The sequence below is a fragment of the Panicum virgatum genome, chromosome 9N (genome assembly GCF_016808335.1).
Source record: "Panicum virgatum strain AP13 chromosome 9N, P.virgatum_v5, whole genome shotgun sequence".
Lineage (NCBI taxonomy): Eukaryota > Viridiplantae > Streptophyta > Magnoliopsida > Poales > Poaceae > Panicum > Panicum virgatum.
In genome coordinates, this window is record NC_053153.1 from 3,116,363 (window position 1) to 3,132,051 (window position 15,689).

Here is a 15,689-nt window from a genome sequence, read left to right on the forward strand (position 1 = left end):
ACCCATGTCCAAATGACAACTATAGTACTCTTTACTGCTTGGAAGGATGGCATTAAGCCTTAATGTTCTCCATTGAAAAGATATCAGCCAGCAGGATATTCTTGAAGGGGAACACCTACGTGAGTCTAACTGTAGGTCGCAGTTCTTGAGACAGGGCGCTCTCATTGAAAACTCACTAAAAGATATGGGAGTAGACCGTTAATGCTCCGGATAGGCGAGGTTGTTTTGGCAGCCAAGTATCAGTTGTGATTTCAGGTGAAATCTGTCCACATATGACTGAGAATTCAAGGCCTAGTCCATTCTTCAGTTGTGGAAAGATGAATCTTGTTATTCTAGATATTAGTTCAACCCGTATGGGACTCATAAAGAAAAATTGGTATATTAACGATGATACAACATATTTTAATGATCCTTTTGTCCTTCATTTCTTATTTTGGAATTGGTGGGGGGTTGTTGGAATTTGGTCCATTTATGACCCATTCAAGAGAATTCCAAAGCAACATATGGCTGGTTGGTATAGTCCCATACTACTAGTACAAATAAGTGGACACCAATTTAAATATTAGAGCAATTTCCATGCATTGAATGGAGCAGCCAAGAGATAGCATGTGTAAGGTTTTGCTAAACACACACCAACACGTGCGCGTGTATCCGCGTCTTTTCGCGTGTTTATCCGCGTGACTTGTGACTTGCGACGTGCGGTTGTGTGGCTGTAACTCAGCCAATATTTTGCCACTTGTGTCTCTCACATTTGAACCGCTGTGCATTGATTAGGCGCTAATCAATGGCCGGTTAATTCCATAATACCCAGCAAATTGCCATGATCATTCTGAATATGCTTTAATGTCTTTTATGGGCGTCATCAAAGAGAAAATGGCTCCTTGAAGGCAATCACGCCTATATAAGTGGACTGAAAATATTCAGGAAAATCCCTCTCAATTTCCTGCCATTCTATCGAGCTGCTGGATCTTGGCCCTTTTCTTGGCGTGCACCGAGGAGAAGGGTGAGCGGTATCTCTGAACCCTTGCCGTCGTGAAGCCTGCACGAGGGGCGGTAATAAGATTTATGGGCAGCGCAACTGCGTGACCGCTCGAGACCGATCAACTATGTTCTGCACTGCTACAATCTGCACTGCATCGTCTTTTCACGAGAATGGAGCACTAATCGGTAAGAGTAATCGAATTTAGCATGAGTATGTTTCAGCTCGTTTTACTCTGTCAGTGTTCAATTCTATTGGAGATAGCATTAGCACAGTTACTTCTATTTTACCTCAAATTGAAATCTGATCTCTTTAAACGCATATTTCCAACATTGGAGAGCAACCACCGTACTCGCCGTAGATCGGGCCGCCCAACAACTCCATGGTGAACTGAACGTTCTCCAGAAACTGGTCCATGGTGAACTAGGTGTTCGCGGAGCAGCTACCATACTCGTGGTACCCCTGGCCACCCAACAAGCCGTCCATGGTGTTCAGCTGATGCTGCTGCTCCTCGGCCACCAGGTTGTTCTACTGAAGCTGCTCCTCCTCAGCTGTGGTCACCAGTGTGTGTTCTGCTGAAACTAATTCACCTCGGCTGTCACCATGGTGTTCTGCTGAACCTGCTCCTCCTCAGTTGGGAACAGAGACTCATAATCTATGCCCACTGGCATCGTCAAGTACTGGTCGTCAGTAAGCAAGAGCTCCTTCATCTGGATTGTAGAAGGAAAACTTCACAGGTCCGGTGGTTCTGAGATTGTAGAAGGAATATCTGGATTAAAAGCCAACTGTAGAATTACAAAGAGGTGGATATGAATTGACAAATTAAAGACCAACTGCAGAACAATTAAATTCTAGATTGTGGCGGTAAGCACATTATAAATCCATGCTAGAATATCACCAATATACAAACACATTGATGACCTGAGACTAATGAACACAATAATAAGTATGAAAATAAACATGTACCATCGAAAAGAATAACATAAATGAATAGATCGAGACACAATGTTTGTTAACGAGGTTCGGCCAATTTGACCTACATCCCCGGGGCAATGACTACGGGCGCTCCTCCCCGAAAACAACACCACCACCGAGTCGTCTTTTACATCGCACTGCTTGTGCCCTTGTATTTACTAAGCTACACTTGCGCATCAAAACTTGCGTGCAGCTAAGGGCACATGCATCAGTTGGTTCTAGCCATTGCGACACATCAGAATCAGAAGGCGAGGCCCTCAAAGAAGCCAGCATCAGGCGGTGCCATTGCTGTCGGCGTTCCGTAGCATCCGCTGGATCTGCTGAACAACTCGTCCATGGTGACCTGGGTGCTCCAGGAGCAACCTCCGTACTCGCCGTACCCTGGGCCGCCCAACAAGCCGTCCATGGTGAACGGGGTGTTCTGCTGAAGCTGCTCCTCCTCGGGTGTCACCAGTGTGTTCTGCTGGCTCTGCTCCTCCTCGGCTGCCACCAGGGCCAGAGTGTTCTGCAGAAGCTGCTCGCCTGTCACCAGCGTGTCCTGCTCCTCCTCGGCTGGGAACAGGGACTCGTAATCTACGCACACTGGCATCGGCATGCCCATCTGGTCGTCAGTAAGCAAGGGCTCCTGCATCTGATGGTAGAATTCCTGATCCACGAAGGAGTAGTTACTGGCGCAGGTCTGCGCGTGGCTGATCTTGCTCGGCCGCGCCTGAGGGTGGTCGGCGGTCGCCTTTCTCTTGGAGGCAGAAGAGCACTGGGCCGCCGCCTGCTCGGACGAGGTGGGGACGTGGGGTTGGTGGATGTCGACGACGACGCCTTCAACTTCCCCTTGGCGAGAGAGGATGACGAGCGATAAACCTTGCACAGCACGTGGCCATCGCCGCCTGCTTCTTCATCGTATTCAGTCATACACCATCCCAAACGGTTGAACGATCTGCTCGAGCCCTCCTTGCGTCCGTAGGATAGGTTGCACAGCGTGGCGCCGGCCAGACCCTTGACGGGCTTCGGGCGCGTCTCCGAGTGCCAGCACGCGTCGCCGCCGGCGATGGCGCGCTGCCTGTGCCCGCTTGGTTTTCCTTGGGTGTTCTTGTACCGCTTGGGGCAGTAGAAGTACCATACGCTGCTGTAGCCTTCGTCTCCGGCGAGGTCGGTTCCCGGCACCGGCTCCAGGTTGGCGACGAGGTCCGCCGGGGCGGCGGAGCAGACGTCGACGCGGTGGACGAAGGTGAAGTCGACGGCGCCGGAGCGCAGGCCGCGCAGGAGCGCGACGGACGACGCGTCGTCGGCCGCGGCCATGTCTCGCGCTCTCGAGTTCTGGCGAGAGAGGCGGAGAGGGGAGGGAAGATGGAGATCGCAGGTGAATGTGTGTGGCGCAAGGCCAGTGTTTGTTCATAAAAGAGTTGGATGGCGCGTACTCGACCGTGTACAAACAGCAGTGGCGTCGATCTCAATCTACAGGCTGTCGTGGGTTAGTAATCGTAGTCGGACCCTGTACAAACAATGGAGGAAGGGAGTTTCCGCAAAACACGCGAGGAGATGAAACGACAAAGCGGAGAAAGAGCCAGGTCGGTACAAGAAAGACAGAGAGGAGGGGATCCCAGCCGTCGTGCTCGCTGTCAGGAGTTCAGCATTCTGAAGATCCGTACTTCTCGTGAATCAATAAAGTTTGCCTAAAGTCTCAAAAAAAAGAAAAAAAACGAGTTCAGCGTTCTGAAGATCCATACTTCTGTTCATGCAAGGTTCAGTTTCGTCAGAAACTATTGCATTCAGGCCGTGTTTGGTTAATGTGATGAAATTTTTTTCACAAAAAGACAAATGTATGTATGGAGTATTAAATGAAGTTTATTTGCGAAATCTTTTCACAGATGAGTATAACTTTTCGAGACGAATCTAATGGGCCAAGTTCCATCATGATTGGCTACAGTGATGCTACAGTAACCGCGTCTAATCATTCCCTAATCGTACGTTCAAAGACACCATTAGCTAAAGTAACTGCTACAGTATCTAATTGTGGAGTTAGTTTTATCATTAGACTTCATTTAATACTCCTAATTAATGGTCAAAGGGCCGAAAAGTTTTCATAAAAAAAATTTTGGGGGCAACCAAACACGCCCTCAGTTTTTTCAGGTTTGGGGAAAGCAGAGCAAAATCGGCGTCCACCGCCCGCTAATTTTTCTTCTCGAGACGCTAATGGGCCGTCCGTATAGTGGGCCTCCATCATGAACTGAGACGCTAATGGGCCGTAAGCAAACGGCCATGGTGACGCTGGTTTGGGGGCTTTTTTCATTTTTATATTTAAAAAAATAAAATTTCAAAAATATATGACAAATAGAGAAATTTTCAAAAATGGGTGCATGTCGCCGACAGGGGCCTGTCGCCCATCCAGTTGGTGACAGGACCTAAATGTAAAAAAAAATTAGGTCCTGCCACTTAGGGCGCATTAAATAGTGAACTTGTAAAATCAATATAAAATCGTAGAAAACTCAAAAAAATACAAACTCAACTGTTATGGATTCTATGTAATAAGATCTACAACTTTTGTTACATAAAGTTTTTCATTGGATCAATGTATATTGCTCTATTTTAAATACCAGTTTAATACACTTTTATTTAAATCTCAAGATCCATCCTTTGGATGCATGTCATCTTTGGGCACAGTGTTGAATATGGTGAGCATAGGCTTGTGCAAAATTGGTAGACCCAGCAAACATTTCTAGAATAAGTTTTTAAATTAGATCTTGCAATATGTCTAGTTTAAATGGGTTATTTGTCCATGCTGCTATGCTGAGTTTTAGAAGCCATAACTTTTACAATACTATTATTTTATTTTCTAAGAGCTATAGAAAAAGTTTGGTAAATTTTAGATAAGCACAACTAGACCAAATGAATTATTTCAGATTTTTCTAGGTACAAAAACTATTTTTCTTGATTTAGTGCATTTACCTTAGTCATAATTCATTTGGTCCAGTTGTGCTTACCTAAAATTTACCAAAATTTTTCTATAGCTCTTAGGAAATAAAATAAGGGTACTGTAAAAGTTATGGCTCCTAAAACTCAGTATAGCAGCATGGATAAATAACTCATTTAAACTAGATATATTGCAAGATCTAATTTAAAATCTTATTCTAGAAGTGTTTTTTGGGCCTACCAATTTTAAACAAGCCTATACTCACCACATGAAACACTCTGGCCAAAGATGGCATGCATCCAAACGATGGATCTTGATATTTAAATAAAAGTGAATTAAACTGGTATTTAAAATAGAGCAAGATACATTGATCAAATGAAAAACTTTATATAATAAAAGTTGTAGATATTGTTTCATATAATCCATAACAGTTGAGTTTGTATTTTTCTGATTTTTCTATAATTTTATATCGATTTTACAAGTTCACTGTTTAATGCACCCTGGGCACCAGGGCCTAAATGTAAAAATTTTTTTACATTTAGGTCATGTCGCCAACTGGATGGGCGACAGGCCCCTGTCGCCCATTAGGGGGGCGACAGGCACCCATTTTTGAAAATTTTCCTATTCGGCATATATTTTTGAAATTTTGTTTTTTTAATATAAAAATGAAAAAAATCGCCTGGTTTGGACTTGGTCACCGATGATCCGGCCGCTCCCCCAGGCGCGCGTCGAGCTGAGCCGAGTCCACGCCGTCGCCTGCCCTCCTGCCGGCCACGCTCGCCGCACGGCGCACGGCCGGGCAGGGTCGGCTTCGGCTCGGCCTCCTGTGCTCCTGGCCGCTTGTAACCTGTCTGACAAGTGGACGGGGTCAGCTCGGCCGGCGTGGAGCACTTGCATCGGCCAGCGTGGCGCGGTGCGTATACATGAGCGGCCAGGTGCACGGCGTCGACGCAGTTGTCCGGCGGCGGCCCACATCAGAGCACGCGACCGGTGGGGTGCGCCGCGGGCGCGCGTGGTGGAGCGGCGGCGGAAGGAGGCTTGCAAAGCGGGATGCGTCCGCGCACGGCGCCGTGCTGCTGGGCATGGACCTGTGTAGTGGCATGCGCGTGGCCTCCTCGACGGTGCCATGGAGGTGCGGCTGGCGGCGGCCTGCGCCGGGGGCCTGCTCGACGGCAGTGGAGGGAGGCTGCGAGGAGGCAACATGATGACGCGAGATGGCCGCGGCGCAGGGAGGCACGGCGGCAATACCGGCCCCGGAAATGCTACTATGCTTTGCCGGGATGTGGGCACGCAGCCGGGACGGGATTCTCAGGGCGAAAGCCTGCCGGCGGCGATGACGACGGTACCCGAGGGCGTCGTTCCCCTGTTGTGGGCGTCATCTTGAGCCCGTCCCTGCGGCGTAGTTTCTCTGGGTGAAAACCCTGTCCACTCGTGGGACGAGCGACGGCGGCGCCATTGGCTTCGTTACCTTCTTGGAGGCGTCGTTGGTGGAGACCCATCTTGGCTAGCCGGTGGATGCCTTAACGGTGGCTTGGCAGGGCGGCTCGATGCAAGGGGCAAGATCGAAGGGGGTTGTTGGATTCAGCGGTGGCGACCGAAATCATGTTGGAGGCCAGGGGTTGTCGTATGAGCGTTGGTTTTGGGCTGCTTGCAGCGGACCGCGGCGGCTGGCATTGCCTGGCAATCGTCAGTGCGGCGTGGGACTGCGTCGAAGGACGACGCTTGCGGCACCAACGTCATGGGACAATTTGGCTTGCAGCAGACTACGGCGGGTCGTTCAGCTTTGCTCGGCGATTTCGGTGTGGTACATCGTCGGAAGACAGCGCTAGCGACAACTTGGTTTCCTACCATGGCAGCGGTGGCTGGTACGCGGTCTTCGCAACGAGATGCTGTCGTCCGGAGGATGTGGTTCGGCTGTCGATGGAGATCGTGGAAGCGGGGCACCATTGTTCTTCATCCTGGTGGCGACATTATAAACGAATCCGCGACTCAGAGTACTGTGGCGGAAGTGGCGAGGCCCTGGCGTGCGGTGTCTTCGGCGAGGCGACTAGAGCGAGGAGGAGTCCAACGGCGGATGTGGCGAGGCCCCCGCGTGTTGTGTTTTCGTGGCGGCGTCTGCGAGGCGGCCTACGTGCGGTCCGGGTTCGGTGATTCCACCCTGCCAGTTGACGTACGATGTTGCAATGGCACTACGGCAGCAGGTCCCGCATGGCGGTGGTCTTCTCGGTGCGGTGCTGTCCGTTCCTTTCGTTTCCCTATCGATTTGGGGCCATGGCTCGACGGTGACTTCAGAAGATGAAAAAGATTGTTAGCTGCCGCGGCTATGCTTCTTTTCTGCCTCTGTTGCCTTGTGTATTGTCTGAGTCGATGTCCCAATCCGATCGGACTGAGTTGTCTCGTTTTTGACATGTGGTGTGGCTTGTGTCGACGTCCCAATCCGACCAGGCTGAGTTGAGTTTGGCGTGTGTTGAGGTCCCAATCCAATCCGCCGGTGTTGTTACCGTGACGTTTTTCTTTTTTCCTGATTATGGCCTCCCAGGGACATAATCTTGTATTTTTTCTGCTATATCAATAGAAACACACTCGTCAAGTGTTTCGTTCAAAAAAACATTAGCGTCGGCGGATGCGCTTGCGCACCAGGCTGCCGACCGGACGGACCGACCAGGCGACCAGATTCGTGCCGGCACGAACGGCGACTGTGTTCTGCATACGCGGCCGCACCACGACCGGCCAGGATTAAGAATTCTGGATCTGCGGATTCTCGCGCAGGCATGAACCGGCTTGTCGCCGACAGGACAAAGATTCGCCCACGAGCGAGCGAAATTAAAGTGTGTTAATTTCGCTCAGGGACTCGGCATCACAAAGTTCCAGGTACCCAACCCGGTCAGTCACGAACAGGACGTTGTCTCGTGGCGTGGGATTGCACGGCAAGAAACCAGAGGGCTACTTCCAGTTCCAGCCATGAAGTTGGGAGGACTCGCTGACTAGAAGGCTTCTCTTCCCAGACATGGCGCAAGCCGCAAGGCACGCGCTAACGTGCATGACGATTCAAGCTTCGTATGGTACTAGCTAGGAAACGGGACGTCAGTGCTAAGACGGCCGTGCCATGTTCAGACACCAGTCAATTGAGAATGCAGGCCTCCGGTCTCCGGATTTGAATTTACATATATTTTATTCGAAAGCAGTTGCATTTTAGCTCAAGTGAGAGCTGAACTTCGGATTACAACACACTAATGCATGCTAATTGCTAACTCATCGATGTTCAACGAATAGCACTGACGGCTAGTTGGCGAGTGGATGAAAGTACGAAACAACGCAGGGCGCTAATAAGCAAGTGAGCTGACCCCCAATGGATCATCGATCAAACCGCGTTTTCCATCATGGCCCTGAACTCGCGGAAGCTGATCCTGCCGTCGCCGTCGGCGTCGTGCGCGGCGATCATCCTCCGGCAGTCCTCCGGGCGCGCGCCCTCGGGCATCCCGAGCCGCCGCATCACGTTCCACAGCTCGCCGGCGCCCACGAAGCCGTCCTCGTCGCGATCGAACACGTAGAACGCCTCCCGCAGCTCGGCCTCGCTGGCGACCTTGGTCTCCAGCAGGTCGTCCACCGCCCACGCCGCCTCGCACCCGCCGCACGCCGCCCCCGCGTCGTCGGCCCCGCCGCCGCCGGGCGACAGCAGCCCGAGCCTCTCCATCACCGCCGCCACGTCGCGCCGCGACGCGCCCCTGCTCCGAGCGCACCGCTCGCAATGCCGCGGATCAGGTGCGACCACGCCGCCGCCGCTGTCGTCCTCCTCGTCGAGCACGACGCTGTCGTCGCGGGCGAGGAGCCGCACGACCGCCCGCGACGCGGAGCGTATGCCCCTGCTCGCCGAGGCGACGTTGTCGACCAGAGGCTGGATCTGGACGAGGAGCATGATCAGGAAAGATGACACCGACATGGCGAGGCCGCTGTGCAGATCAATCGTCGGCACCAGATCCCACATGTTCCGCCGCACCTTGTGAGAATAATGGATGGTTCCCGATCGAACTCGACTCCTAGCTCTTTGTGCAAGTAAGTCGACCTTGATCGAGCGAGCGAGGCACCTCCTGCGTGTGTTACTTCGTGGCTTCCACACGCATCCTGACTCTGTATTTATAGCTGCTGCCCGCTAATAGCTGGGGTAGAGTTAGATAGGATTAGCCGTCAAGGATAAAGCGACACCACCGTGCATGCGTCGCAAGAAGGAAGTTCGCGGCAATCGGGCGCGAATGATGAGCAAACAAACACCTCTCAGGGCGTCGTCGTTTTGTACCTGCCGTGCCGGTTCATTGGATTCCTGCCGGCACCAAGTTCTCGATGCTTTCCTACTGACTTAGGTGCTGGGGCTGCAGCGCACCGCGAACCAGGCAGAGGCAGGCGCGCGTTTCAAGTTAGGGCTCGAAGTTTCCCGGCAGATTCTGCGGCCACAGATGGCATGGCACGGCACGGCACGGATCACGTCCCCTTTCGTACGCCGAGGAAATAAAAACTCTGCTAGATCGAGTAGAGTGCTCGGTGTCCGCTCCGAAAAAGCCGTCGCGCACCGGTCTGCACGCCTGGTGCTCAGAGCTCAGCTCACTCACGAGTAGTCGCAAGGTCGCCCGGAGTTGCTGCTCCTGCTCCGCGTCCGAGCCGGTGCGGTTGGGCCACGGCCATTGGTCCGCCGGAAAGTCGATGACGCTTCCATCATTTTCCGTCGTTCTTGACCAAAAAAAAAAAGATGATGCAATTTCAGCTGTTAGTACTTAGTAGCCAGCAAGGGTACCCAGGCCGCGCTCGAGTCAAGTAGTCAACTCGCCCCTGGTCGCCGCGCTGCGCTTGAAGGACACTGGAGCTGGGAGAAACGTAACTGATGGCGCCCTGCTAGGACGCAGCGATCTAATATAGGCCTTGTTTAGGACCACGAGCAGAAGCGCGACGCGTAAACGCCAACGCGGCCGGAACATCGCTTCTGCGATTTTTCCTTGCGCAGTTGAAACTTCCGCTTTTTGCCTCGGGGGCGTTCCTCAAACGCGCGTCAGACGCAACCTGTTTGGCGGGATTATTTCCGCGTTTAACATTTAAGCGTTGCGAACGCGGTCCCAAACAAGGCCATAGTTGCACTTGCCTCTCCATTTCTTTTTCTTGACCTGGCCAGGCGACCCGTTCTCGCTCATTGGTGGTACGGCCACTAGACACTAGTAAAATGCAGCTACACTACAACCGACAGGCAATTTTGCGATCTGCATCTCTGGTTCTACGGGTGTCGCTACTTTACAGTAGTTTTCGTTATCCTCGAGCAGGAAATTGTCAAGAAATTTGGGAACAGGCAAGTTTGTTGAAGTGGATGGGAAGTCTCCGTTTACTAATCAGTAGCCATCATCACAGGTCACGGATGAGATGAGGCCGAACCTCAAAAGGAATTGGATCTCGAAAAGCTTAAAGCTATCATGAACTAGTCGTTAACAATCTAGATGTGAGTGTACATGCGTCGTGAGTGTCTGAATTGTACTGTATAATTTAAAAAAACAATCTAAATCTTGTACCTAACAATTATCTCAACCAAAACCACGAAATTGAAACAGCTGCTCCTGGAAACGGCTCATATGCAAAACGTTAAGATCCCCGCGCACACTTGGACTTGTAGGAGTGGTTCACACGAAATTTCACCCCAACCATGTCGGGTACAGTTATCGTCTCACACGCACGAAGAGCGGCTTCGTCGTTGCCCTGGCTGACTTGACGTCTTGACCGACCCATGGGTCTTCCAGGGACCAAGTGGGGAATGGGCTGGGCTACATACTTGCACCAGAAAAGGACAACTCTCCCGCCAATTCTATCCATCTTCCACTAGATTTTTAATAGATATATCTTCCACTATTTGAAATTCGTGCAACATATAGGATTGCATCTGATACCAGTAGTGAGCACAGCAGCGCCAGCATGCGCCGAGCGGGCGGAACGGAGCAGATATGGAGCAGCATAAGTGGAGGGATGTGGTTGGAAAGCTAACAAAGTTCCAAACTTCAAATCATAGTTTCTCTTAAACCATATATCCGATTTACATTCCATTTGAACCAAAATATTCTTTAAAAGCAATGGAGTAAAATAAGATATAATATAATATTTTATTCTTTATTTTAAATTTTAACATATTGATATACTTCCTCCGTTCCAAAATAAGTGCAATTCTAAGAATGAGCATGCAAACTAATGTTAGGATTTTACAAAAATATCATTTGTCTTTTGTGAGGAGTGGATGAGGTGGTAATTGTCTTTTGTAAGAATCTTTCGGAAATTGTCTTGTGTTTTGTGGTAAGTAGGTCAAAGTTGTAACTTTTGTGGGACAAATTTTGAACTCTATAGTTGCAATTATTTTGGGATGGAGGGAGTACTATCTTAACATTTTTGAATTGGTCATTTCAACATATGTAGTATACTATTTCAACATTTAATCTAAAATGTTGAATTAGTTTTATCCAAAGTGAAGGATTAATCTTTTTAGGATGTTGAGCCCATTCGAACAAAATGTTGAAGATGGTATTACAAGAATTAGAATAGAAAAATAGAAAGAAACTACTAGAGAGAAGCAAAGCACCTCATCAGTTCATGGTTGAGCCTTCCAGCATTGATGGCGGGCAGAGTACTAGAGAGATCAACGGCCTCCTGCTTTGCACTGGCTGCATGCGCGCGCACGTGCAGCTGCACGCTGGGGCGTACACGAACCCCTAACCCTCCGGCTGCAATCCGTTCCCCGTTTTTTCTCTCGCGCGCGTGGTGACGGCGCGGCGGCGCTACACGGCCACCACCGCGACGGCGACCTCCTCTCATCCGACGTCCACGCTCTGCGCCGCCTTGTCACCGGTAAGCGCCGCCCTCTTCGTCCTTCCCCTTCGCTCTTTCTCACGCTGCGCCCTAAAATCCTAATCCTAGCCGCCGTTACCCTAGAGCAGCACGGCGGCTCATCCACTTCTCTCCCAGCTCTCCAATTCCCCAATATCACACATCACAAACCCTAGCGCTCACCATGTCCACCCCCAAGATCGCGCTGGAGTCGAGATCCTCACTCGAGTCTGCAATGGTCGGAGGCGGCAAGACTCCGCGGGAGCGCATCCTCCTGCTACTACAGGACTACATCGGCTCGGTCGAGAAGTGTACGCGAAAGATCTGGGTTTGGGAGGGCAGGTCAATGACGCACCGCGAGGTCACTTATGTACCAGTCCTCTACAAGATCTTCGATGAGATCCTCGTCTACGCTGCCGACAATAAGCAGCGCGACCCGAGCATGGACTCCCTCTCCGTGGGGATCGATGTGTCCGACTGCCGCATTTGTGTCTACTACAGCGGTCAAGGCATCCCGATTGAGCGTCACCTGGAAGATGGTGTATACATGTCGGAGATGATCTCCGGCGACCTCAGCAACTGCGAAGATATTGCCGGCGGGAGGAACAGCTACGGGGTCAAGCTGGCCAACTTATTCTCCACGGAGTTCATCATCGAGACTGTCGACAGCCGCCTTTAGAAGAAGTACAAGCAGGTGACATACTTTGGCTGTCCCCTTCAGGTTTCATCACATTCTTGTTCTTAGTTTTCGGGATACTAGAATCGCACCTGAATTCCAAAGGCTTCTATTTTTTTTCTTATATTTCACAATCTATCCACATTATTCCTTTTTTTAGTATTTCATGGGTCCAAAAAACACTAAAAGGAACAAAATGAGAACTATAAATATCCTCCCTCCCTCACCAATATCAGTTTTTTTGTTTTTTAGGGGTCAACAATACACCAGACTACCAAAAATACTGTCGATTAGGGTAGAGAGAGGGATTGGATCCCCTTCATTTGGGTGTGAGGAAGGTGTATTTTGGTGATTACCCTAATTGGTGATGGGATTGGTAATCTGCTGGAGACTCCCATCATCAGTAGGACAGTTTTTTGGTATTACCTTAGGTAATGGATATGAGTAATCTGCTGGATATCTCTTAGAGTTCTTTCAATCCAGTAGTTGATATATATATATATATATATATATATATATATATATATATATATATATATATATATATATATATATATATATATGTTTTTCAGTAGAATTATTGATCATAAAAGATATGGTATTAGACCCAGCGACATAGTTTATGTTCACAAAAGATCTGGTCCTCAGCCAAGAGAATGCGAGGACCTAGCTGATGCCTAGGGTCACGAGGCTGGGTGCACCAAGATCACTTGATCACCCATGGTGTGACAGTGCGCGGCACAGTAAAGGCCATCATCAATGCCACTTTCCTTCATGCACCTGACATTTTCATGCTGAAGCCACGCCAAATGAACTTTGCCCTGCTCTGGTAGACCAGTTAGTTAGGTGCTGAATGTATAGTTCAGTGTGCATATTGACCCCCTTTTTTGTTGAGGGTGTCATGAACTTTTGCCCAAAATTCAGCAAACCTTCCCCATCTGAACTTATGGATGAGATATTAGAACAATCATGTGGGCTAGATGCGGCTGGAGGAATCCATGGTTCATAGGCGCAGATTAATAATCTCAACCGTAGGAAAGTAGTACGGAGCAGACTTATGTGATTCAATATTTTTACCGTTTAGGGACATCCTTCCATTCACATACAGGGCATAGTGACACTTTCGGATATTTTGCAGATTTTCTCTGAGAATATGGGAAAGAAGTCAGAGCCTGAGATCACAACTAGCTTGCTGGGGGCTAATTGGACAATGATCACATTCAGGCCTGACCATAGTCACAAAGTTCCTGGGTCGACCGGGTCGAGGAACGGGGTCGAGGGTCGAGGGTCGTCACTTTATGAAATTGTGGTACGAAGGGGGTATACCTCTGTGGAACGATAAATTATTATGTGGAACGTGACCCTGATTCATCCGGGTCGATATTTTCGGGTCGATGTGTCTTTAAAAAGACAAAAACTATATATGTGCTACTAATGAAGAAACTAATTTGCACAAGCATATAAGAAATGTATAAAAAGAGTACGTTTAGACCATAGTACACGTACTCGGCTCATTATCTAACAAAAACCACACCCTTAACCTTCTTATCCCAATTAAATCTGCTAGTAATAGGGCTGCGACCCCTCTCAAACCGGGACACGATCCAATCTTGAATGGGACACTGACCCTCTTTGACCCCGACCCTCGAATCGGAACGGCGTTCCCGGGTCGTGGGACGAGGCATCGACCCCGAATCCTGTGACTATGGGCCTGACCTTACCAAGTTTCACATGACCCACCTTGATGATGATATCATGGCCCTCATGAGAAAGAGAGTTGTTGATATGGTAGGCTTTCTAGGCATGACCGTACAGGTTATGTTTAATGGCCAGACGGTTCAACGGTTGGAGAGCTTTCCAGATTCCGTCTATCCATATCTTCGCACTGCTTCCATAGGCAGATATGGACTCCCAAGGTTTGGTGATAATTTTTCAAACAAACATCAGTTTGAATGTTGTTATGTCTGCAAGTTGAAGCTCATACAAATTGTGTCTCTAATCATTTGAGCTTTTCTTTCTTTCAGGGTCTGCCAACGGTTTAATGATCAGTTGGAGGTGTGTGTGACTCGAAGTGAAGGAACTTTCCAGCAGGTAAATGTGGGTTGGTGGGTTTATGAGCAAGTAGCGTATCATGATGTGTTTACAGTTACAACTTAAACAATTTTTTGTGTTCCAGGTCAGCTTTGTAAACAAATTTGCAACTACTGAAGGGGGGACTCATGTAGATTATGTGTCACACAAGATTGTTGCCGGTGTTGTGAGGATCTGTAACAAGCACTTCGAGATTGAAGAGTCAGAGGTTAAGAGACATTTATGGGTCTTCATTAATGCGGTCATCGATAATCCGAGTTTCAATTCACCGACCAGGGATGCCTTGGCCACTCCTCAAGAGAGCTTTGATTCAAGCTGTGAGCTTTCTCATCAGTTTCTCAGCAATGGTATGTGATGTTCTAGTGGCCTTGACTGTTGAAATTTTGCTATCTATACCACTCATTTCTTTATACTATTGCAGTTTTTCAGTGCATCATTGGCGGACTATCTCCCCATACCTGGAATGGATCATCAGAAGATAAGAAGGCTCAGGAAGAAAAGAGCGCTCATCAGCGCAAGAAAGCATCAGTCTGAGATAGGCTATTGTGGTTTGAGTTGTTAGGAGATCAAGTCAGTAGGTTGGTTATCTGATGGATGGATTAGAGGTGGTATTAGGTAGCCGGCTATATAATGCCAGGCCTGGAGATGAATGGTGCAAGGATTAATTCAGCAGATGAGTGCTGTCCTTGCATAAACATTGTTATATTTTCTGAGGTATCCAACCATACAGGACTGTCGGTTGCATGCAATTGAACGAGATAAATCATAAATCTGCAGTGCAATTTCTGTTTGTCTTTTTATGGGATTTTTTAAAGAAACCCGGTGACTAAACAAGCAGAACAAGCTGGCTGCATTGTAGTAGCGTTCAAAATAGAATGCAAACTTCACCATCTTGCACTTAGGGGGGCATTTGGTACGCTTGCCGGCTTGCTCACCTCCCCTTGCCTAGCGAGGCTGGCCTCCACCAAGTCAATCTGGCTCTCCCAAGGCAAAAACTTGCCCGCACAGACTCAAGGCACAGTACAACATAAGATAAAGGAACAGAGTGCAGAGTCTGGAACTCATTACTGTCTGGTGCTGCGGTGTACATTTCTGGCTCTTCAACAAAAATGCCTGCTGATGTTATAGCTGCACTAGAAGAAGTAATCTGTAAAGAACATGGTGTCAAAAAAGAGGACGCCTCAAAATGGCTCAGGGATCTAGAAAGGGTTGGTAGA

General features: G+C 49.1%; 3 protein-coding genes across 3 annotated transcripts; 2 read left to right on the plus strand and 1 right to left on the minus strand.

The window, feature by feature from the left end:
* Window positions 1-7,987: 7,987 nt before the first annotated feature.
* LOC120691395 (probable calcium-binding protein CML21) lies at window positions 7,988-9,219 on the minus strand. The gene has a single exon (XM_039974451.1). The coding sequence runs from the start codon at window positions 8,845-8,847 to the stop codon at window positions 8,224-8,226; it is 624 nt and encodes a 207-aa protein (XP_039830385.1). The 5' UTR covers window positions 8,848-9,219; the 3' UTR covers window positions 7,988-8,223.
* A 2,670-nt stretch (window positions 9,220-11,889) lies between these two features.
* On the plus strand, window positions 11,890-12,384 carry LOC120687304 (DNA topoisomerase 2-like). The gene has a single exon (XM_039969289.1). It carries the CDS (start codon window positions 11,890-11,892, stop codon window positions 12,382-12,384), a length of 495 nt encoding a protein of 164 aa, XP_039825223.1.
* A 1,711-nt stretch (window positions 12,385-14,095) lies between these two features.
* Window positions 14,096-15,254, plus strand: LOC120687217 (DNA topoisomerase 2-like). Its single transcript, XM_039969208.1, has 4 exons — window positions 14,096-14,297; window positions 14,406-14,472; window positions 14,558-14,819; window positions 14,894-15,254. Exons 1-4 carry the CDS (start codon window positions 14,113-14,115, stop codon window positions 15,004-15,006), a joined length of 627 nt encoding a protein of 208 aa, XP_039825142.1. The 5' UTR covers window positions 14,096-14,112; the 3' UTR covers window positions 15,007-15,254.
* Window positions 15,255-15,689: the final 435 nt, after the last annotated feature.

What these genes read in the sequence shown, in the direction of transcription:
- LOC120691395 (XM_039974451.1), bottom strand. Translation starts at nt 8,847, where the DNA reads ATGTGGGATCTGGTGCCGACGATTGATCTGCACAGCGGCCTCGCCATG.
- LOC120687304 (XM_039969289.1), top strand. Translation starts at nt 11,890, where the DNA reads ATGTCCACCCCCAAGATCGCGCTGGAGTCGAGATCCTCACTCGAGTCT.
- LOC120687217 (XM_039969208.1), top strand. Translation starts at nt 14,113, where the DNA reads ATGACCCACCTTGATGATGATATCATGGCCCTCATGAGAAAGAGAGTT. An exon ending in GGCAGATATGGACTCCCAAG is followed by an intron (nt 14,298 to 14,405) that starts GTTTGGTGATAA and finishes TCTTTCTTTCAG; the next exon opens with GGTCTGCCAACGGTTTAATG. An exon ending in GTGAAGGAACTTTCCAGCAG is followed by an intron (nt 14,473 to 14,557) that starts GTAAATGTGGGT and finishes TTTGTGTTCCAG; the next exon opens with GTCAGCTTTGTAAACAAATT.